A 22220-nucleotide genomic window follows, 5' to 3' on the forward strand; every position below is an offset into this window, starting at 1 on the left:
GCCTGGCTGGTCTGTGCACACCGCGTGCACACGGCAGCCCCTTCCCAGCTGACATTCGCCTTGTGAGCAGTCCAAGTTAAAGCTGAGATCCAATCTGGGCGCCCCTCCTCCCCCACTCAGAACCTAAACAAAGTAGAAGGGGGAGCAGCTTTCTGGAGACATGCCTCTAAATAGATTCAACTCTTCTTTCCACGGGCAAAACTTTTAAAAGGCAAGAGCAACAGCACCCCAGCGGCTCTTTAAAAAGTTAAAATTATTTTTCTCATTAATAATTTTAAGAACACACTAAAACCGCACCGGGGAAAAGCCCGTTGGATGCGCAGGGCTGGGACTGCCTAGCCTCCGAACACAGGTATTCAGCAGAAGTTACTTTACACGCAATTCAGGAAGGGTTAACAAAAAAAAAGAGATGTTGGGGGGAAAAAAGATGGGGTTGCCAGGAACGCAAACAAACTATATATAAAGCAGAACAAGCTTCTAGAGGAGTCTCTGCGTGTGGGGGCTCTCGGCGGGGGATGAGGATGCTCTGGTTGCCACTGCCCGGGGACAGGAGCCCGAGCCCGGCGGCCGACCTACCGGGATGCCCTTGGTCTCCAGGATGAGGCTGGGCACGTGCCGAGCAGACAAGCCGACGCGGATGGCGCTGCGGATGCTCTTCACCAGTTCAGGCCCGAAGGTGTGGCCGGAAGCCATCTTCAGGAAGAGGAGCACCCTCTCCTCCCCGTCCTTGTTGTACTGGGGGACACAGAGGCTGTCCATCACCTCCTCGAAGGCCTCCACTGCAGAGACAGGAAGGGGCCACAGTCTCGCACCCACCCACCATGGCCAGTGAGGAGGGAGGGGGAGGCCGGCCACCCGAGCCTGATGGGGACCGCCGCCTCTCCTCCACCCTCCTGGGAAGAGCCCCTCAGGGCAAACAAGCAGAAGAATGCCCATCACTGGCAAAGGTCGGAGCTTTAGCTTGAGCTGCAATGGTGGACATGTTTGTAAGAAGCCAAACACAGGCCTTACTTGCTTAATTATAAATTAATTTAAAAATAAAAAGGCAGCAAGTACCAGTGGTGGGGACTCCACTGGTGGGAGGAACAAAGGCTGGAGGCAGATGGATCAGGACTTCTCCATCCTGGCTACAAAAACAACCTTGACATGACATCTGTAGGAAGCCACCTCCTAGGGAGGCTGACTTTGGGGCCTGGGTGGGGCATTTTAAAGGTCCACGGATGACTCTACTGTGCAGCTGTGAGGCCCACTGTCTGTATGTGGCGTCCCAAGTGGTGCTGTGTGACCTCCAGCAATCACACAACCTCTCTGTGCTTCTTTTTCACCCAAAAGGACGAGACACAATTAAGCAACCCAAGGTTGCTCACTGTGAAGATAAAATGTAATGGAACAGGGATGGGCCTCTGAGGCTTTACGGCTACAAGCAATGTGGATGAGGTACATTCCAGAAAGAAGGACATGCTCTCACAGCCTCTGAGGCAAATGGGCCAGAGTTATGCCAAAAGGCGGGCTCTTTGGAAAGCAGGCTCTGGGGCTCCCTCTAGGACACATCCTCCTTCCTTCCTGGGTGACTTGAGAATAATTCGAGGAGAAAGGGAAAATACGTACCAATGTTATAGATTTCCGAACTGCCGAATCGCACTCCGTTGGGGTTGAGCGTGCCGTCGCTGGAAAGAGACAAGGTCACGGACACACAGCGGCTCCTGAGTGAGGCACGTCACCCAGGGGGCGGGGGCAGTTACCCCCTTCCCACACAGCAACGCTGGGCCCAGTCACGAAGGCTCCCTCCCCTGCTCCTTATGCCCGCCGGTCACCTTCTCTCTCTAACCCCAAGCCAGACAACAAGGCAGTCCCCTCTGTGTGGAAACACCTGTCACCCCCCTGCCCCTTCCCACCTGTACAGACATGCTGTGCACCCAACACCCACACGCTCCCAGTTCTGGAAGGGCCGTTGCTACCGTGGACGGACACACCTTTGCCACAGCCTGCCACCCCACTCTGGGCACAGAAATGTGGTCAGGCCCAGACCTGGCCTTCGGGGAGCTCATGCGGGATGCCTCCTGCCCCTGCCTGGATGCCTCGGGAAAGGGGGCTCCAGGGAAGAGAAGCCCTCTAAAGACCCTCACCTCCGGCCCAGCATGATGATGCCCCCAGTCTTGGGGTTGATTCTGCAGTAGTCGCCATGCGCCCAGACACCTGCAGGGAGGCAGAGGTGCTCAGTCACCCCGAGGAGAAGGGGTCCTGACCAGCTGCCTGGACAGACGCTCATGGCAGGCCGGACAGCAACAGGATGCTCGTCAACAGACACGGCTGGGGCACAGAAACAGGTATGGAATGGGGCTGGGGCCCAGGGGTAGAAGTGGACCAGACCATTCCTGCCCCCAGAGCATAGCGTCTAGCAGGGGCCCCTGTGCGCCCAGTTCTGACACGCACCAGCACGCAAGAGAACACCACTCCTTCAGGCGCCAACAAGGGCCTCACGAATTCACGGGGTTGGGACCAGCCCCGGCAGGGAGGGTGCGAGGGGCGGCCAGGGAAGGTCAACGGGAGATTTGGGAGCAGGCCCTCTGAGTGAAGGGTAGCCACAAGGCACGCTTTAGGAAGACAGGGTGGTCTGGGACAGCGGAGGGGGCTGGTCTGGTGGGGCTGGGCCCCCCTTGGAGTGGGATAATAGGAGGAGCACGACCAGTGGGAGGCTACTGACGGAGGCCCGAGCTAAGGCACAAGCCACGTGCACAGAGCTAACTGGCTGGTAAAACCCAGGGGACAAGGAAGGCAGGGGAATGGGCGGGGGGGGGGCAGGGATCAGAGGTGACCCTGAAACGAATCACCTGCGCCATCCCCGTGTGGCCCGGTGTGCAGCCAGGGCCTGGGCTGGCGACATTCCCGGGGAGGCCCTCGTCTTGGCATACAGCAAAGCTAATATCCCCAGGGATCAAAGCCCCAGCCTTGGCCACATCCTCCACCCCCACGGAACAGGAAAGAGACGTCACGCCTCAAGGGAATTGCCAAGGGAACAATTAAACCAGCCAGAAGCTTCCTCCTGCCGCCAAAGGCAGCGACCCTTGATCAGCCGCATGAACGGAGGCCAAAGGGGTGTGAATGACCGAGAGCACATCCCCCCGGCTCTCGGCCACCTGGAAGTCATTTCCCCAGGGGCAGCCTGGCCTCCTGAAATGAGCCCTGAGTCCCTGCGGCCCAGAAAGGGCATCTGAGAGCACCTCCTCCCCTGCAACCCTGGAGACACTTCCTGGCTGGAGGTGCAAACCCCGTCCGCTTGCACCTGTCCAGGAGACGCCACCCGTGACCACATATTGCCTTTATCCCCTTGCCCATTCACTGTTGTGGCAAGACTGCACGAGCAGTGACTGAGGCTCCTGCCCAGATGAAGGCCAGGCCATCTGTCCATCTGCAGGCAGTGTGGTCCTTGGGAGGCCATTTGGGAACGAAGGGCCTCCTGAGCTCATTTCTTCTGGTGCAAAAGAGGGCTGTGTGCCTCCAGGTCCTTCTCCCCTCCTCCCCACGCCAAAGACAGAAACCCCGTCCTCCTGCTGGGACTTGAGAAAGACTCATGTACACAAACGGGGAAAAGATCATTCCTAGGACTGCAAGCAACACGCCAAGTTTCTGCAGAAGCGCATCTGACGGCTACTCCGAACACCGGGCTTACAGATGCCATCGGGGGGAGACAGGGCTGCAGACACGGCTGCAGGGTGCGCCCCGCCCGCCCGCCCCCCAGTCCTTTCCCATCCAGGGCCCAGGCGCCCGCCCCCCACACAGTCTGGGTTGTGCAGAGCCGGCTCTCCCAGGAGTTTGACCATGAATGCAAGGCCCTGGAAATGGAGACAAAACGGAAGACGCAAATGCATCCTGAAGGAACTGTCATTTGTGAATGAAGCACCTCCACCTCATACGATCCAGAGTCGGGAGGAAGAATTCACACGGGGCGGGTGGCTCTGCTGCCAGGTGGTCGCCGCAGAGAAATGCAGCTTCCCTGCGGGCTTCCGTGCCCCCAGCCAATGGTTCCAGCCGTGCTCACCACACCGACTCCCTCCACCCCCTTTCAGCGACAGCATGCCAGCGCGACGGGGGAGACCCAGCCTTGCTCTGGCTTTCCTCCTGGAGGAAATCGTCTACGGTGAGCATGTGTTTTTGTGCATGAGAGAACGATGGCATGGCTTTCCACGTCTGTAGATGCGCCATTGTGAATAAACTGCACATGCTTCTCTTATGGTAGGACCTAGGACTCCGGCAGTTACGACTGGGGGCCTCCTCCCGCTTTGAACTCTTCTGCTGGTGTGGGCTGAGGGGAACTTTGGCTGTCTCCATGCCGTCAAGCTCAAAGTCTTGACAGTTGGTGGGCTGGCCTGGCCTCCCGAGCGGACTGTGTCTTGCACTTACCTGGACCCATTTTATTTCCCTTTTTGCCTTGGCTGCCAGGAAACTCAGAGCTGAAATCATTGCTTTGTAGAATCAGAATGGTCTAAATCTTTCTTCAGTCTGCTTCTAATTTCTCTTTAAATTTTTACTAGGTTTTTAAAAGTGATAACATATAAAGAAAAGCAAGACAGCTCATAATTCCCCCACTCAGATAACCCTTTGTTGTGCATTTATTCACAGACTTACACACACACATTTCCTTTTAAAAGTTGACACAAAAGAGATACTCTGTGTTGAATTTCTTCTTTTCGCTTACTGATTTCTTGGATATCCCTGCCTGCTTACATTTTCACCTGGCCTAATGATGTTGATGTCTGTGAGTTTGCTTCCTGCTACAGAAACGACAGCCTTGGCCTCCAGCTGTTTCCTTCAATCACCAATTCCAGTACAGTGTCAGAACGTCCCAGTGCTGGGGCATGGACAGTCAGGTTCTACTCGTGTTCCTCCCATCCACGACCAACAGCTTCAGAGTCCCATTATCTTAACTGCTTTCCTCTTTCTGTACTGGCTCATATATCTCCCCCTACTCCCAGAAAGTATCTGAGGAAACTACTTATAAAACCGACTACAGGATGAGATTCTTTAAAGAGAATTAGAAACCCTGCCCTGGGGGTAGAGGACTGCTACAACCAAGCAATGATTTCAACTCTGAGCTTCCTGGCAGCCAAGGAAAATTGGAAATATAACAGGTCACAAAATATTTGTTTTCTCCAAGAGAGAATACCAGAAGTTCAAAAAAAAAAAAGACTGTGAAATCAATCCTGAGACATTTATCATGTTAACCTGTATACATAACAAGTTATAGGAAAGACAGTTTCCAAAGACCAGTGAGCAGTACTGCAGAAGACAAGAGATGGATTTCTTAGATGAATCCTCCAGCTGAGGTTCTACTCTCTTCCTAAGACAGGGGCCCCCGCCCTGTCCTTCAGGGTCATCTGAGGAACACTCCTCTCTCTCTCTAAGCTCCCACTATCCCGCCTCCCGCCGTCTGGGCAGCTGCATGCTGGCAGGATCCCAGGTGGGGCTCAAGTGAGCAGGTACCCAGTGGAGACCAAGCCGCATCTGGGGTCCCCCTCCGACGCCCACGTGGGGGCGCGATGCCAGATTTGGTGGTTTTTACGTGGGACGTGCAAGCGTGCAAAGCCAGGCGGAGAAACGGGAGGGGTCCATGGCAAATTCTGCCCCCGACGGCCACCTGCCCTTCACTGATCCTCCACATGCGGTCAACGCAAAATCAAATTACCTTTCTAGAGACCGAAGCAAGCAAGCACCTGGCAAAAACCGCTCTGGGACAGAGGGCTTGCTACACTGTGACTGGTAGGGCTGCACCAGCTCGAGCTTGCTGACGAACGAAGGTAAGAGGGAGACGGGAGTCAGAGCTTTAAATAAAACCCTTCCCTGCTCTGGGGCAAGGCGCCACTCGGAAGATGAAACGCGAGCATGTCAGTCCGTGTGAGAGTGACAGGCGGGTTGTAAATCACGCCACCGCCGAGGCACTCCTCCTCCAATGCTCCCGCGAGGACGGGGTGAGGGTGCGCGCGGGGCAGAGAGGAAGAGTCCCAAGCCGGATTCCTCCTGAACACGCCGTTTCTCTCTGAACTGGCAGGCACAATCCGGGGAGGGTGTGCGGCCCGCAGCCCTCCCGCGGGCAAACCGCCGCACCTGGGGCCCGGGGGCTCTGCGCACAGAGGCTAGTTAAGCATAAACCGCCCCACGGGGGCCCGGGTGGCTCAGCCGGTCGAGCGTCTGACTCTTGGTTTTGCTCAGGTCGTGTTCTCAGGGTCCTGAGATCTCCGGCATTGGGCTGCACACTCAGCAGGGAGTGTGCTGGAGGTTCTCTCTCCTTCTCCCTCTCCCTCTGCCCCTCCCCACCCCCACTCGTGCGCGCTCTCTCTCTCTCGAAAAAATAAATAAAATCTTTCAAAAAAGGAAGAAACTAATGCAGACTCCAGTTTCACACGATGGCGTCAAGCTGAATGTGGCAAGATACTGACCCGAGACATCCGTTCTCGCCCCGCTGGCGGAAGGAGCTGTGAGCGGGGTGGGGGGCGGGGGGGGCGTCCAGGACCAGACCCCGAAAGCCCGGCCCCGGCGGAGTCCGGGCAGCCCTGTCTGCATCCCCGACCGACCGACCGGCCTACCTGGGAATCTGGAGAAATAGGCCGTCCTGTACTTGCTCCCGTTCTCATCGTTCCAGAAGCCCGTGGGCTGGCAGGGGACCGGCTTGGTGCATACCAGCTCGCCGCTCTCTCCCCAGACTGCCTTTCCTGGTCCGGGAAGAACGAAAAGCTAGCGCGAGCACACACAGCAACCACACACCGCGGCGCAGGCTCACGCTCTCCGCCGCCCACACACCCGACTCGGGACTGGCCCCCGGTGGCCTTCCCGCCCGACTTCCCAAACCCCTCCTCCAAAGGGAATTTATTTTTCCCACACGTGTATTATTAATACGCCCACTCCATCGACACGCGTCTCTGAACAACACAGTCATCCCGCGTGTTTCCAAACTGCGCAGACGGCATCGCGCTGCGTGCGTCCAGCACCCTGCCTTGCTCTCCCAGCGTGGGGTCGGGGTGATTCGCTCAGCAGCTACGCACTGCGCTCCGGCTCATCTGTTTTCACTGCTTATAATTCTTCACGTGCGCCTGTGGCCATCTACTCCTCCTGAAGGGGAAGCTCTACTGTTCCCAACTCTGTTCCCTACCGTACACGTGCTGTCAGGAACACACGTGCACGCCTCCCCTTGCCCGTACGGGCAAGTACTTCTCCCAGGGGTGGAATTCCTGCACCACCGCGTCCCTGCCTATCTTCACCTTCACTCACTACTCCCGACTTGCAGGCTAAGGGAGTTGCACCGAGTCCCACTTGCTCCAAAGGGCGCCCGGTCTCCAGCCCCGGGCACGGCACAGGCCAGGGAGGCCGAGGAGAGAGGGCAGCACAGCATCCCTCCCAGTGAGTGGGCCCGTTTATCCAGCACCTTCCACAGCACAGCACCGCGGGACTCGCACTGAGAAGTCACCATCCCACCGTGCGTCCCGGGAGGCTCCAGAGTTTCCACATTTCCTTCACCTGGCCCAGCTCATCCCACCCCACAGAACCCCCGAGATAGAGGACAGACAGACATCTGGAAGCTGAAGAGACGGCCGTTGGTTTCTCTCTGCCAGGAGCATCTCCCCCCGACCAGGCCACAGAATGTAGCAGTGACGGAGACCAAGAGAAATGGTTCAGGCGGTGGGGAAGAAAACAGATATATGGGGCCGAGAACTTTTGTGAGCACCAGGGAAAAGTCCTCTTCTGAAAGTAAGAACTGATTTTCAGAAAGGTCTCTGGCAACATTTTCGGTGAACTGGAAGGAGAGATCCTTCCTGCGCTATCCAGGCTTCCAGCCCCTGACCTGGTGGAACCACCAGGGCTGACGTCTCTCCCTCTTCCTCACACAAACTCCCCATTCACTCTGCCCGGTTAAAATAACAGTGGCTGCAGGGCAAATTTGTACAGTGCACACACCACACGCCAGGCCAGGCCCTGTTAGGTGCTGGAGATACCAACAGGCTTTGCTGATTTACCAATAGCCACTAAGAGGCTACAGAGCAAAAGCTCGCCCTGAGACTGTCAGAGGGGCCAACCTCCGGCTCCCTCGCTGGGTGCGGGTCAAGGTGTCAGACCAGCAGGGCAGCGGGCTGCCTGAGCAGTGTCTCTGGGGTTTGGATGCCGGGAGAACAACGGCCCCCCTGCAGTTCCTGAACACAGCTCTCCACTGTGCTCCCACCCGACACCGACTGCTGAGGCGGGCAGGCCCAAGGGGGCTGGGGACGGGAGCCCGGTGGGTGGCTAGAAGTGAGCTGGGCCGTCTCTCTCTTGGGGCAGTTACACATCTGAGTGCTTCCGAGCTACCAGCCACGCCCAGACACAGAAAGAAAGATGGTTAGTGAAGCCATCACCTTCCTCGTTCCACGCTTCCACGGCCATGCCCAGGTTCCGGGCCTGAATCTCCCCTTTATACACAGGAATAGAAAAATTCTGGCCCATGAAGCAGGAGATGATGTCAGTGCCACCTGCAAACAAAGGAACAGGAGATCCAAAATTCAGAAGACAGACAAACAGCCTGGTTTTTTACTGTGAACACCAAAGGAGGAAGACCCCAAAACACAGGTATCACTACTCTTTCTCCAGGTGAAGACTGAAAAATCCACGGATGGTTAGCGCTTCTTTTCAGGGAGAAATGGGGAAGGTGATTTAGGAATTGCAGCAAACCGCCCATGTCTGGGTGCTTTATTTTTTGACCGAGTCTTCCTGCTGGATGAGAGACAAAATAAATGACCTCTCGTGGTCACAATGAAATTCGAGACTCGGGCTCACAGAAAATGGAAGCTTCGCCCATAAGCTCTACCCCACAGGAACTGCCTGGGCAGACGGGTCACACAGAGGCCCTCTGCTGTGGCCAGACGAGCCACACCCCTGGGCTCCGTGCAGGCTGGGTCTCAGGTAGGAAGCACGCCAATGCCGGGAAGGAGCTCGAAAGGGAATCAGATCCGGAGAGGCACCGGGAGGAACGACAGGAGCCCCCAAAGCTAGACCCACTGCTGCCGACGACTGTCCCCTCGCTTGGGCACTCGGGGCGGGAAGGGACCCCGAGGGGGACGTGAGCGGGAGGCGCACACAGAGCCAGCTTCCTGACCCCAGCAACTCCTCTGCGTACGTGTGCGTGTGTGCGTGTGTGCGCGCGTGTGTGTCTGTGTGCCGGGGAATATGCCCCCGTAACTGAAGCAGCATCCCTCCTTCACCGTGCCCAGCGCGCACGACCCAGGGCGGAGGGCGCTCAAGAGCCACGTAAGACGTCTGGATGCTTCCAGCAACCAGCAGGCTTTCATCCTGGCCTCGACTCTAAGCTGATTGTACTTCTTCCCTCGGACGGAGGCTGGAAGTGCGATGTCCCCTCTGCCTTCTCCTGACACCTCGGGCCATGGCAGGTGTGCCCCATGAAAATGAGAACCACGCTTATCTCACTGGCTGGCAAGGACTGACCAGCGCTCCAGGCCCCGGGGAGGTGTGAGCGCTGCCCCCCGAGGCTTAGGATGCTCTCCGGAAGACGGTGGGACGCGCACAGCACCAGCCCAGGGCTGAGGGTCCGACAGCACCAGATCAGCCAGCGGTACCACTCAGACTACTTCCCGAAGCTTCTGCAAACCGGCATTCTGGACAGGTAATGCGTCTGGCTTTCGCTTGAGACAAGACCCAGAACTCTGGGAGGGTGAGGAGTGGATGTGAGCCTCCCTGCCACCTAGCCGGAGACCCTCTCCACAGACAACTTCTCATGCACACAGAGCACCTCATCCACCCTATTCCTGCTTTTCCCCCCAGAGTATCTTGAAGAGTGTTTTGTGTCAGGACAGGAGAGCTATCATGTTTCCAGGATCCACAGCATTCCACAGAGTGATACACAGGCAGCAAACATTGATAGATGTCACCTGTCACGAGGCCCATGACCCTGCTAAATAAATGGCCAGAGCCCCGGCACGACCGCCCACTCGACGGGCAGCGTTCATATGGAAAGGCCCCTGGAGGCCACATGGTACAATCCATCCCTTTTAAGGCAGGCAAACTGAGGCTCAGAAGGAAAGGGGATGTCCCAAGGCCACTCTCAGATGCTGGCGGGACCCCAGCCCTCCCTGCCCGCCAAAACAGCTCGAGACCCCCAGCCTCGGGCCACGGGTCCAGCTGGAAGGCGGAGGGCTGGCAGGGCAGGCTCGGGCTTCAAGCACATCACATGGCATCTTTTAAAGACATGTTTTCAGAAAAATAAAGTCATCTAAAGATTCTGATGAGCTACGACAGAATTAACTCCAAGTCACTCTGTTAAGGGGAAACATGGAACAGCGTGAACCCTAAGTTAAACGGGTCTCACCCCACCGACACACGCTCCCCCACCTACGTACAGATGCCTCCGGCAGGAAACAACCACAGGCTTCCTTGGGGAAGGAGGACGGGCCGGGCGGTGGGGTGGACACCACTCTATCTCCTTTTTGGATTCTGAATATTTGCAACATGCACAAATTGTCTTCATACAACTTCATGTTGGGGAAAAAAGTGAAGAGAAAAAAACGTCACTTGAAATCCCAACGCCCATATACACACACACGGGTGTACACCCCCCCCCCCCACATATTCCTTTTCTCGATCTACAAAAATGACCACACTTGTAGTCTGCAATCTGCTTCTCTCACTCAATGTATCACAACTCTCTTTCGGTATCAATAAATATGTTTCCATCTAAATAAGAATTTTCATCGTATCCCTCCTAACAGCCGCAAAAATTAAGGATGCACCAAAAATTAGTCAATGAATCCCCTTCTACCAGGCATATAGGTAATTTCCAGCTTTTAACGAACTTACACGATTTTGCAACAATTGTTCTCATCCCTGGCCAATCCTTATTATTTACAGATTCTGTATTTGCAAATTCTCCTACTCGCTAAAATGTATGACCTCAGGATCAACACTCGGGGTGCTTTCAAGGTCATCTGAGAACATGAGCCGAGTGGTGGAAATCTCGAGATGCCCCCCACGCACGTCCCCAGCTGCGGGGCAACAAGACAATGCCGTGCTCTGGTTTCAGCTCTCGCTGAGAGAAGACCGGGGGACAGCGAGGGGAGGGGCAGGGGGCGCAAGAAGCTCTGGCCCGGGGGCCGGCCGCACTGCACCCTGTTGGGGGGGTCTGCTCCAGCAAGTCAGTTAACACTTCTGAACCTTGTTTTCTCTTCTGTAGGGTGAAGAGAACAGAATCTACCAGAAAAGGTTGTTTTCAGAATATAAGATTATAATATGAGGTTGTTTCCAGAATGTAAGATGAGATACGTGTGTGTGTGTGTGTGTGTGTGTACCTCCCCCAGGAGCGATGGTTCAGCGGTCACTAACTCAGCGACTTTCTAGAACTTAACTATCATGAACGAGAAGAGCCAACCGTGCAGAGATGTGCGTCCTGATGTTTACCTGGGACGAATTCAAGACAGTGGACCTGGCGGGTCAGAGGCTGTGCACACTTCGGGGGGGCCAGCCTGGCCGTGCCCCACTTCCCCTGCTTCCTCCCGGACCCCCTCTCCACGGTGCAAGCCCTACCTGAGATGGAGCCCAGGAGGACACTGCTCTTGATGCACCTGTAGACGTAGTCATAGCTTTGGACTTTCAGAGGGGAGCCGGTGGACAGGATCGTATGAAGTGTCTGGAGACTGTGGGTTTCCACTAGGGCGAAGAATCACAGAAAGATTAAAACTAAATCTGACACCTCTGTTCTGGCTTGCGTGCAGGACACAGGTAAGAGAGCGGCTCTGGATTCCTTGGCTGGCAAGACGGGGCGTAGGCCAAGCGTCCTGAGGGGCGTACTGACCTGGCTTCATGTTTTTCTCTTCAAGGACGGCCAGCCACTTGGCACCTGTTCCAAGGATGGTGATGCTAAGGGCACAGGAGGGAAAGAAAACAGAAACTCTCAAGGCTCCTGCACATTCCACGCTCCAGAGCTTTCTAAAATTAGTAACTCATTTTTGGCAAGTTTGCAAAATCCCAGACACATCATTTTTCTGGGCTGAATTAATACCCAGTGTTCAGCAAACACCTGTGTGGACTGCGGGGTTCAGCAGGGACAGGTCTGCACCCCAACTCCAACACGCACGGAGCCCTGGCCCCCCTGAACACGTGGCTCCGTGTGAGAGACAATGACTCGCACATCAGCCCACAATCTTCCCAACTGTAGGGTATTTGCCCTTTTTGCCCTTTTGCCAAAGGAGGCCAGAAAACCGAGACCCCTCAAGTTCCAGCCTCACGTGAGCCCCTTCCACCGAGGTGGAGAGGGCGGCAGGACCCTCTGTGGGAGCAGGGCCCATCCTGGGCATTCAGGACCCACCCCCATTCTTAAATGACTTACAAAATTGCAGCTCTTCTCGTTTCAAACGTTTAGAGTCTACGGTCCTTTCCCCCACGTCCGCACTCGGAGAACGACACCATGCGGAGCGTAAATCACTGTATTTCTGGGGGAGAGCGCGATTTATCGTTCCATTTACCTCCCAGCTGTTCTTGCAGCCAGGCAGCCCTTGACCTGCAGACCATCTTCCTAACTAAATAATGCCTTCTCTTTCGGGCCCAAAGGAGGCTGCAAAATCCAGGTCCCTCTGCATCCCCCTGGGCAGCAAAAACCTCATCCCCTAGCCCCTGGGTGGCGTCTCCCTCGAGGGAGACAGCCACGTGCCATCTGACGCTGGGGCGGCTGGGCGGGCAGGGCCCCTCGAGGCTGCTATCCTTTGTCCCTCCCGGCCCCCCTCTTCGCTTCACGACCACCACCCTGCCACCAGTAAGCTGCCCACTGAGACCTCAGGCACCTCCCACGTCCCCCGTGTTTACTGCATTAACTCAGCCCGTCTGGTTCACAAATTCAAGGTCACCTCCAAGGACTAAGGTGTCACCCTTTCAGGAATAGCTACATTTTCACAGAAGATAAGGCATGCTTTCAGCCTCTGGTGGTGGAGCAGTGACCGCCCCCAGCCACCGGCACCAAGATCTCCAACCACCAACCACACCAAAACAACATTCCTTGTTCTGCGCATCCCCAAAATCAATGGCTCTCTGTGGTTCTTTCCATATCCCTGTGAACACTGACCTTGGCAATGCACAGAGACCCTGAGCAGGTGCTGGGCCGGGGTCACAGGCCTGCTTGTCTGAAGAACGGGAAGGTCTTCCCATCCATCTCCAGGGCTTGCAGGAGATGTGTAAAAACACACTCAGCTCACGAAGCATGGGAGCTTTGTGTGGGTGCTCAGCACTGCATATTGTTAGGGAATACTGCTGGGTCACTGCACAAAGCATGAGGCAGCTTCCCGGCTGGACAGGTGTTGGCCCCAGCGCCCCGAGGGCAGCTCACAGACAGCGCTTCCGAGGCCACCCACCCTGTGCCTGGGGAACTCCATCCGCCAAAGACCCATCAGTTTCCCTGCGCCTGCCCTTGCCCCGCCCCCCCCCCCCCCGATTCATTCTCCACTCAGGAGCAACACTGAGCCTTTAAAAACACCGGGTTGTGTTTCTTCAAACGTTCCACTGGTGTCGCGTTTCATGCAGAAAAGCACCCACCGTGCACACCAGCCTGAGAGTCCCGGAGGGACCAGCCTCCTGCCCCTAGCCGGCCCCACATCCACCCTTCACATTCACAGCACAGGGTCTCCCCGCGCACACCTATCCCAGTCCCACCTTAGGGCCGGGCACTCTGCCTGGAACATGTTTCGTGTCCCCTCCCCAGGCCTGAGGTTCAGACCCCGGCGGCAAGGCGGCCTTGCCTCCGGGGAGCGTCCCTGGCCTCAGGGCACCAACAGCACTTTTTCTCTCCTTCCCCCATTTGGATGCAGCCCCACGAGGACAGGGACCCACTTGCCTCCACCACTGCTGTGCATACCCCAGGGCCCAGCAGGGCACCTGGTGCAAACACCCAGAGATGTGCAGGATGCGGACATGACCCTGCAGACGGCTGTCCAGCAAGCCCACTCTGCCAGATGAGTCCGTCAGGCCCCACCATGCGCCACCTAGGCCTCTTCTACCCAGGGACGGGCGACACGTGGGAACTCAGGTGGCTTTGATGCTGGCCCAGGTACACACAAAGCCTGGACAAAAGACCCCAGAGTTCTGGCCCCAACTCTAACCCAAATATTCCTCGAACCAGACTCCCAGAGCCCAGAAATACACCCCAATGACAAAGAAAATTCATCTTTTAGAAGAACCTTGTTTGTGTCTACAAAATAAATGCTCTGTTATCAGACATGTTCGTAAGTCTCTGAGCCGACACGTCTTTCGGCAAAGATTTCCTTCCTACATTAGTCAACGTTATTTAAAAACCCAGAGACCCTGAAACGGCCTGCAAGGACCCTGCTGTCGGCCGGCTTGGGACAGCCGCTCCTCTCGCCACACACAGGTAGGATTTTATGTGACCAGTTTTCATTTTCAGCAGGCAGGCACAGGTAAAGGTCAGATGCAGGTCTCCCGCCACACCTGACCTGCACCCTCTCCTTCAATGGCCGTTGGCAGCTGGAGCAGGTGTTTGAGGCCCGCAGTCCTCCCAAGCACCCCCCCCCAGCTCCTGCCTGGCCGCAGAGCTGCGCCAGCCTCCATGACCCGGGCAGGGAAGCTCGCGGCCGGCCCAGAGGGGCCCTGTGGAGGGCCAAGGCCATGTCTCCAGCAGCGTCCGGGGCTGATGGAAGGCAGATGCTCAGGACGTGCCTACCACGTCGGCCCAGACCACATACCCGTGGATGCTCAGACATGCGTGCACGCACACACTCGTTCACACACACTCACACACACACTGAGCTGGCTTTCCTGGGGCCCTTAATCCTTCAAATTCGTTAGCACTGAGCCCCAATAATGCGTATTTTCTGTCTTCCTGTTACACACACATGCGTGCACACACACACCAGAAAGTGTCCCCACCTGGAGCCTAGCTCACAGGTATTAAGGGTAAAGCTCTTAAAGTCATCTCCGTTCCCAGGGATTCAATTAACCTTTCGCTGGAAACAGTCTCATTAGGAAATAACCTTCCTCACCAATATTGTGAGCCAAATGTCAGGATTTAAATATTACCCAGGCCAGGCAAAGTTATATTTGAAATATTAATGGCCAAGGATTTAAAAACATTACTGGTTCCTCTGCTTCCCCACCATGAACAGACTCAAACTTAGAGTAATGAGCACGTGTCAGAGGCCCCCGGAGCTCTGCTGCTTCTATATTCTCACCCCCGGAACCGCGATCATTAAGCCAACAGTGAGCACGGGCCGCAAGGGGGAGGACGCTTCCACCGGTTATGATTAATTCATCAGCAAAGAAAGCACTCACAGAACGGTCTCCTGACACTTTCCACCAGTGACCATGAGGAGGGGAACTGGGAGAGGGAGGGCCCAGCATCCTTCCCCACACTCGGCCTCTGCTCCTCGGGATCCCAGCTCGTCCCACCCAAGAAGCGAGCCATTAGCAGGACGGCATGGAGGCAGACACCCCCATGCAGCATCTACAGGAGCATTCTGGAGCAACCTCGTGATGGTCCAAGGACACTCCAGGGACAGCTGACAAAAGCAGGACCGTCCTCTCACCATGAGGCTCAGAAGGCTGGCGGTGGGATGCCCAGACCCTGTGAATGCCCCAGTGCTGGGCTCTGCACCTGCCCTCCACGGACGTATCCACACCGTCCCCCAGGCAGCCTGTTTTACACCCCAGCCCACCCTGGAGCTGGAGGAGCCCTGCATGAGACAGAACCCTCGCTGGCCCTGTCTCCCTTTCTCCTGGGCTTTTCCAGCAGTTCTAAGGCTCCAGAGTTAGAGACCCAAGATCCCATTCCCTCTCCTATACCCTGATGTTCCAGACTCACTCCTGGCCCCTGGGGGTGGCCCCCTTCTCCTTGGTCAGTCCCTGCCAGGACTGCCTGCCCCTTCCCGCCCTCCTCGGCAACTTCAACCTCCCTTGCCCTCCCTCGCCTTCTGGGGGGCCAAGCGCTCCCAAGAAGACTCCAGTGCTAGCACAGTGGACAGCAGGGCGGCTCTGTGGCTGAGCATGTGTCTCGGGCACCTACCCTATCCTGTCAATCAGGTCCCAGAGCACGCTGGGCGTGGGCACCAGGGGGGAGCCGTCGTACAAGACCACGGCCGCCCCCGTGGCAAGAGCGGACACCATCCAGTTCCACATCATCCAGCCGACCTGGAACAGACAGAAGGAACACAGTGTCAACAGAACGCTGGGCCAAGTGCCCCTGCCTCTGTCACTCAGCTTCTCACGTCCCTAGAAAACCTCCTGAAACTGAGCCAACAGTTGGCAAGAACTGCCCATCTCCGATGCACGACGCTTCACCCCAGCAACTCCACGCCAAGTTTCCCGTACAGATCCATGCACACGTGCACGCTAAGATGGGCCAAAGGAGGTTTACTGCAGCCTTGCTGGGAGATGGAAAGCAAGGAGACGTCCACCAACACAGAAGTCCACCACGCACATCTACTGTGGAACACCGCACACGAATCCGTGAAGCCGCATCAGACATTTAGAACAGCACGTGGCAAGCCTTCAGGAGTCAGCCCACCGCCGCCGTTCACGGGAACGAGGCCTGTGCGGACGTGGACCAGTCTCTGAGCTTACGTGTAAAACAAGCCAGCAGATGGGGTGCAGCAGAACCCTGTCCCCACGCAGGAAAGCGTGGCTGTGCACAAACCCAGAGACCCGGGCAGGCGTCCACATGTGCCACAGGAACACGCACACGCGGGTGTGAGCACGACCAACGCGGCCGCCCCCGGCCCAGGAGGACCCTGATGTCTCAGCGGGTGAATGTTTTTCGTATGCAAAGAAGGCCTTTTTTTTTGTTAGGAAAAATTTTAAGGCAAAAAGGTGCTCACAAACCCACTGGCAATGGTGTTCCCACCCATGCAGGGGCAACTGTGGGCGGTTGCAGAGCTAAACCAACACAGCAAGGGAACCAAGGAGCCAGGGAGCCGGAGGAAAGCTCCAGCAGGCAGCAGGAATGTCCTCCCGGGAGGCACGGAGGGCCAGGAGGATGCCCCGCCCATGCCCTTGTGCAGGTCCCTCAGGGGGGCCGGGCACCCCACGAGGCACCCCAAGCAGCCCACCAGTACAGCCTGGCTAAGAACCCCCAGACGAGGGCACGTAAGAGACAACCAGCACAGAGCCTCAGCAAGCAGTCACCGACGGCCTGGGTGACGGGCTCAAGAACCCAGCGGGCCCCTGAAAAGCCACCTGTCCTTCCCCTCAGCGACACCAGTGCTGGGGTCACCCAAAAATCTCAAGTTTTAATATCCCTAGGTGAGTTTCTTTCAGAGGAATTATTCCTAACAAAAGAAACCAGCGCTGGGCAGCCCAAGCAACACAGTGACCCGGACAACTCACTGTCCGAGAAAGCGGTTAAAGTCCATCAGTTAGGGACACGGCGCAGGCCTGGCTCGGGCCGCGGGGACCCCTGCAGCTGCTGTCACCCAAGGCTGGGGGCGCCAGCATGCTCCACAGAAAAAGCCACCTGCCCATCCCTCCCAAGCAGGATGCTTCAGGAAAAATGAAATGCCTTTGGGAAAACCGCTCCAGATCTGAGTTCTTCTCATTATGTTCTTGCCCTCGATGTAAAACCCTGGCATCTTAAACCGTGAGTCCCAGGGAGGCAGCTGAGTTGAACATCGTTGCACCTGCCAGGGTCTCCCTGCAACTCAAAAGACGCTCCATCACACTGCTGGGCTTTCTGCGTGAAAAGGGCCCAGAGCCTGGCAGTGCCCAGCACCACTGACCTGTGTGGGGGGAGGGGGGAGGAGGGTCGGGGATAAATCCCTGCAGCAGAGGGGAACCCCAATCACTGGGCCCAAGCCCTTGATTTTCAGCTGGACATGCCGAGTGACGAGGCAGCCTGCGCGTGGCCACACATTCGGAGTGCTCCCTGAGTGCGTGCGTGGAATCCCGGGCTCTGTCCCCAGGGACACAGCCAGGGCCCTGGCCATCAACCTCACGGGCTGGGAGCACATTCGGTTTCCTTAAAAACTCAGCACAGAATTGTCATCCAGAAAACGGAGCTAAATCACTCTGAAACCTTTTGATATTTGCAGTTGGAAAAAGCCAACTTCAAGTTTTCCTCTTTTGGAATAAAACACTACTTCCTTTAACTCGTCCTAAGTGTTCATCTTACAGAGTTCAACAAGGACAGGAGTGTCTCCAACTGCTTGAAGCAGGCTCTGGTCTAATGATGCATATCCCACACTAAGCCAGGAGAATGTGCTGGAGGCAGGGTCCCATCCGTCCCACGTCCCCGTGGCGTCTGACCCGGAGGACATTGTATGCCACTGTGCTATCTGCCTTCCCTGGGCCCCCGTCCTTGCTCAGCGAATGCAGCAGCCTTTCCAGGATTCTAGTGAAACAGCCCAGTGAGAAGCGAGGTGGCCAGGCAGACCAGCTGGGTACCCGGGCTCGGCCACCGGGTGCACCGGCAAGGATTCGGGCCAGAACAGAACTCCTTCTGTGAGTGGGGCCCCGGGTGGCTCAGCTGGTTTAGTACCCGACTCTTGATTTCAGCTCAGGTCCTGATCTCAGGGTTGCAGGATCGAGCCCCACATCGGGCTCTGTCCCTCTCCCTCTGACCCTGCCCCTGTTCACATGCTCTTGCGTGCGCTCTCTCTCTAAAAGAAATAAACTAAGTCTTTAAAAACACAACCACCACAACTCCTCCTGTGAGGGCAGCACCAGCCAGCGCACGCATGGGCTTGGCGTGGGGGCAGCCGGAGCCACAGGCCCACGCCCACGGCAGGGACACGGGGCCTCCGGGGCTGGTCCTGCAATGGGGAGCAGCTCCGGTCCCCAGCACAGTCTCAGGCCCAACCCGCCTCCACACCTGGACCCCCTGCTGTCACAGTACTTGGGAGAACCACCTGTATACCTTTCCTACTTCCACCCCAACAAACTGCCACAAACTGAGTGGCCTAAAACACCACAAATGCATTATGTGAGAGTTCTGGAGGCCAGAAGTCCAAAGTGAAGGTGTCAGCAGGACTGTGCGCCTTCGGGAAGCTCTCGGGAGGAATCTCTTCCCTTGCCTTCTCCAGCTTCAAGAAGCCACGCCCGCCCACCTCACTCTGAACTCTGCTTCCCTCGCCCCGTCTCCTCTCTGACGCTGGCCCTCCCGCCGCCTTCGTACCAGGACCCGTGTGCTCCCGGTGGGCCCACCCGGCTCACGCAAGAGAATGCCCCGTCACAAAACCCGTGACCAATCACACTGGCCCTGAAGGGACCAAAGCCAGTGACGGGAGGGGCGCAGCGGACCGGAGGGCACCCGCCCCGATACACAGCCCGGTTCCTGGTTCCTGGCGCCCTCGGAGCCCGCCTACCGTGGTGTAGTACAGCAGGACGTCTCCGCTGCCCATGTTGCCGTGAAGAACGTGCTCCTTCAGGTGCTGGATGAGGGTGCCCTGGGGAGAGGCGGGACAGCAGTGTGAGCACGCATGGCCCAGACGCAAAGCCCGGGGGAGAAGCCGGCCTGCCTTCCCTTTCCCGGAGGAAGCAGACTTCTGAGCGCGCTCGCTTGGATGAGCGGGACTCCCGCGGCACCCTGCGACCTGACCCGAGAGTCACCGAGCAGCTGCGAGCCCAGCTGCCTCAGGTCAGGAGCACCGTGGGACCCCAGCCCCAGGCACAGAGGCGTGGGGAGGCAAAGGCACGGCCAGGGGCAGAGGGACGGGAGCACAGCACGACAGCACGCGGACCCGGAAGCACTCGGCGGACGCAGCCGCCACGCCTCCGCAGCGCACTTCGAGCCTCGCACACGACACCGTGCCTTCAGCCCAAACACCCACTCAGACCCCAGCCCCCACGCACCGTCTACTCTCTCTTGACCTCAACATTTAACGGCAAGTGTCCGCGCATGGCCCGATGCTCCAGAGCGGACAGCACGACAAGCCCCCCCCGCCCCCTTCTCCAGCAGCCGAGCATCACGTCCTGCGTGTTTCCAGGTATACTCCTGGCCCATCAACGTGTATTCATTTACACTGACTTTTTTATCTGCACACATTGCCCTGCACTTTGCTCTTTCCATGTAACGTACCTTGGAGCTCTTTATCCGTGCCCCAAGAGCTCCCTCGTGTTTTATTTTCAGCTCTGTAATACCCCACCGCCCACACCCCTCCTGCCGAACTTGTCCTGTCTGTCTGCGGCTCACAGGGCAGAGGGGGAGCACCCCACCTCCGAGCACCATGCGGAGGGCAGAGCAAGGGGCCCTGCGCCAGCCACTTAGCGTCCCTCGGCCTCGGTGCTCCCATCTGTGCGTGGATCTCATACATGATCCCGAGGCTACATGGGGCACTGCCCTTCGGGGGCCCCTGCAGAGGCCAGCCACCATACTTCAGTCTGCTCCACAGATGGGAGCACCTGGCTGGTGGCAACGGGCCCCCGTTGTTTCGGGACTATCGGGTCTGAAGCGAGGACCCATGTATCACAAGCAGCCTTTACAACCGATCCTCTTCATACCCAGGAGAAATAAAAACAAGCCCGCAGGCAGAGAGGATCCTTTCAAAGCTCAGTGGAAACAACCCTACCCAACAAAGTCTCCTACTCCAGAGCACGTCCAGAACAAAGGCCATCGCCAGACCCACGAGCAGCAGGAGGGACCAGAGCCGCTCGGGGGCCGGGCAGACCCCAGCACAGCCGCTCGGGGGCCGGGCAGACCCCAGCACAGAAAGACAAGGACCTTTCTGAGGGTCCCCAAGACCACCTGCAGACGCCAGGTCTCTGGTGGCTTTATGGAGCGTGCATCATGGGGGTCGGGAACAGCCCCCCACCGAGGGGGTCGCAAGCTTCGGTGCAAAGTTGCACGACCCAGCACTCTCCCTCGGAACCGGGCGGGGGTGGGGGAACCCGCTTGGGGCCAACAATCGCTTCAGGAACTCTTTCAGCGAGCATGAAACGTTCACATGCCAAATCCACTGCCAGGGCCAGGGGCTCCCTAACAACAGGAGCCCACGGCAAATCCCCCTCCCGTGTTCTTACTTAAAAGCGTCATTTAGTTTAGACCTGTTTCTTCATCAGCGCGGTCTGCTTTGAGCCGGGCCTATTCATAACCCTACATCTGTTCGCTGGTGCCTCCTCCCCCTCCTCGGAGGCGGCACAAAAACAAGCCTGGCTTTGCTTCTCTCCCAAGAATCTCTCTGAATGAACCTTAATTCACAGCAGTAGTTTTGCTCTTAATTTTTAAGTATTTATGGCTGAGTCTGAGGGGAAGGAAGTATGAGCAACATGACTTTGTGCATCTCAAGCAAAAGAGGAATTTAATTTCATAGAAAGAAGAGGGAAGCTGCTTTCTGAGCTCTCTTGTCAACTCGGAAAACACAAGCCTGCAAACCAGGAACAGCACCCCCAGTAAAGCAGGGGGACGGCCCTCCGATCCCTCGCTGTGGCCAAGGTTCCTGTTGAGGGAACTCTTGAACAGAACAGACAAGATGCTTAGTCACTTCTCTGGAGATGCAAGAGCCCAGGGAAGACAGAATAAGTATGATTTTTCCTGACTTGTCCATACTCTAAATATACCAGGCATGATGATTTTATGAGCAAGCCACATTATATCTAATACATTTTTATGTTCCTCGCCTAAAAAAGTGACATTCACTATGCAAGAAGCACTAAAAATAAAAGTGCAGTTAGACATTTCAGTTTTTTCCTAAAATGTCTGTTGTTTTGCCACACATACCCCACCCCTGTCTACAAGGTTTCTAAAAACGCTCCTCTCTATAGCTTGTTAATGGGCCTGTGACCAGGCAGACTAGAGCTCCCCTCTCCAGGGAAAATGTGATTCCAGCAACCATAGCAAATGACGTCTTACACTCTCAACGCACCTGACGTGATTTAATAAAACAGGATGGTTTGAACAAGGTCAACTCACTCCTACAAAAAGGCAACTCGGTTTGGCCAGTGTTACTTGCAGAAATAAAGCGTCCCCTCCCTCCTGCCCTGTGGCTTCCTGAGAAGTCGCCCACAGACTCCTGGTGTATATAACCTGCAATCAGACCTTCCGCGAATCCAAATCCAGGTAATAATGGAGCCCCACTAAGTCCTTTCCCCATTCTGATGGAAACGCTCTGTGAAAAGCTGTATAAGGCTTTAAAATGATTCAAATGTAAATGTCCCCTTTTTATGGGAGGGATTCAGACTGCTTCTAGGCATAGGAAACATCTGTAAAAGCTAAATGAACTAGAATAAGAGAAATTCCATATTTGATTTTCAAATGCTACCAT

The 22220-nt window shown here is 56.5% G+C and overlaps 1 protein-coding gene across 2 annotated transcripts in view; it reads right to left on the bottom strand.

Moving 5' to 3' along the window:
* The window catches only part of AACS (acetoacetyl-CoA synthetase), a 52613-nt gene that overhangs the window by 3591 nt on the left and 26802 nt on the right, over positions 1-22220 (bottom strand). Inside the window, exons 9-17 of one of the 2 annotated variants that reach the window (XM_035016820.1) lie at positions 19326-19406; positions 16034-16158; positions 11825-11889; positions 11557-11679; positions 8382-8495; positions 6582-6707; positions 2127-2196; positions 1609-1667; positions 577-779 (exon numbers count right to left, since the gene is read on the bottom strand). In XM_035016820.1, the coding sequence (XP_034872711.1) occupies positions 577-779; positions 1609-1667; positions 2127-2196; positions 6582-6707; positions 8382-8495; positions 11557-11679; positions 11825-11889; positions 16034-16158; positions 19326-19406 (966 nt within the window). The remainder of the gene's footprint in view (positions 1-576; positions 780-1608; positions 1668-2126; positions 2197-6581; positions 6708-8381; positions 8496-11556; positions 11680-11824; positions 11890-16033; positions 16159-19325; positions 19407-22220) is intronic. The other variant, XM_035016821.1, reaches the window with a different exon arrangement.

The sequence above is a fragment of the Mirounga leonina genome, unplaced genomic scaffold, assembly GCF_011800145.1.
Source record: "Mirounga leonina isolate KUSES-001 unplaced genomic scaffold, KU_Mleo_1.0 Mir_171, whole genome shotgun sequence".
In the NCBI taxonomy this organism is placed as follows: Eukaryota; Metazoa; Chordata; class Mammalia; order Carnivora; family Phocidae; genus Mirounga; species Mirounga leonina.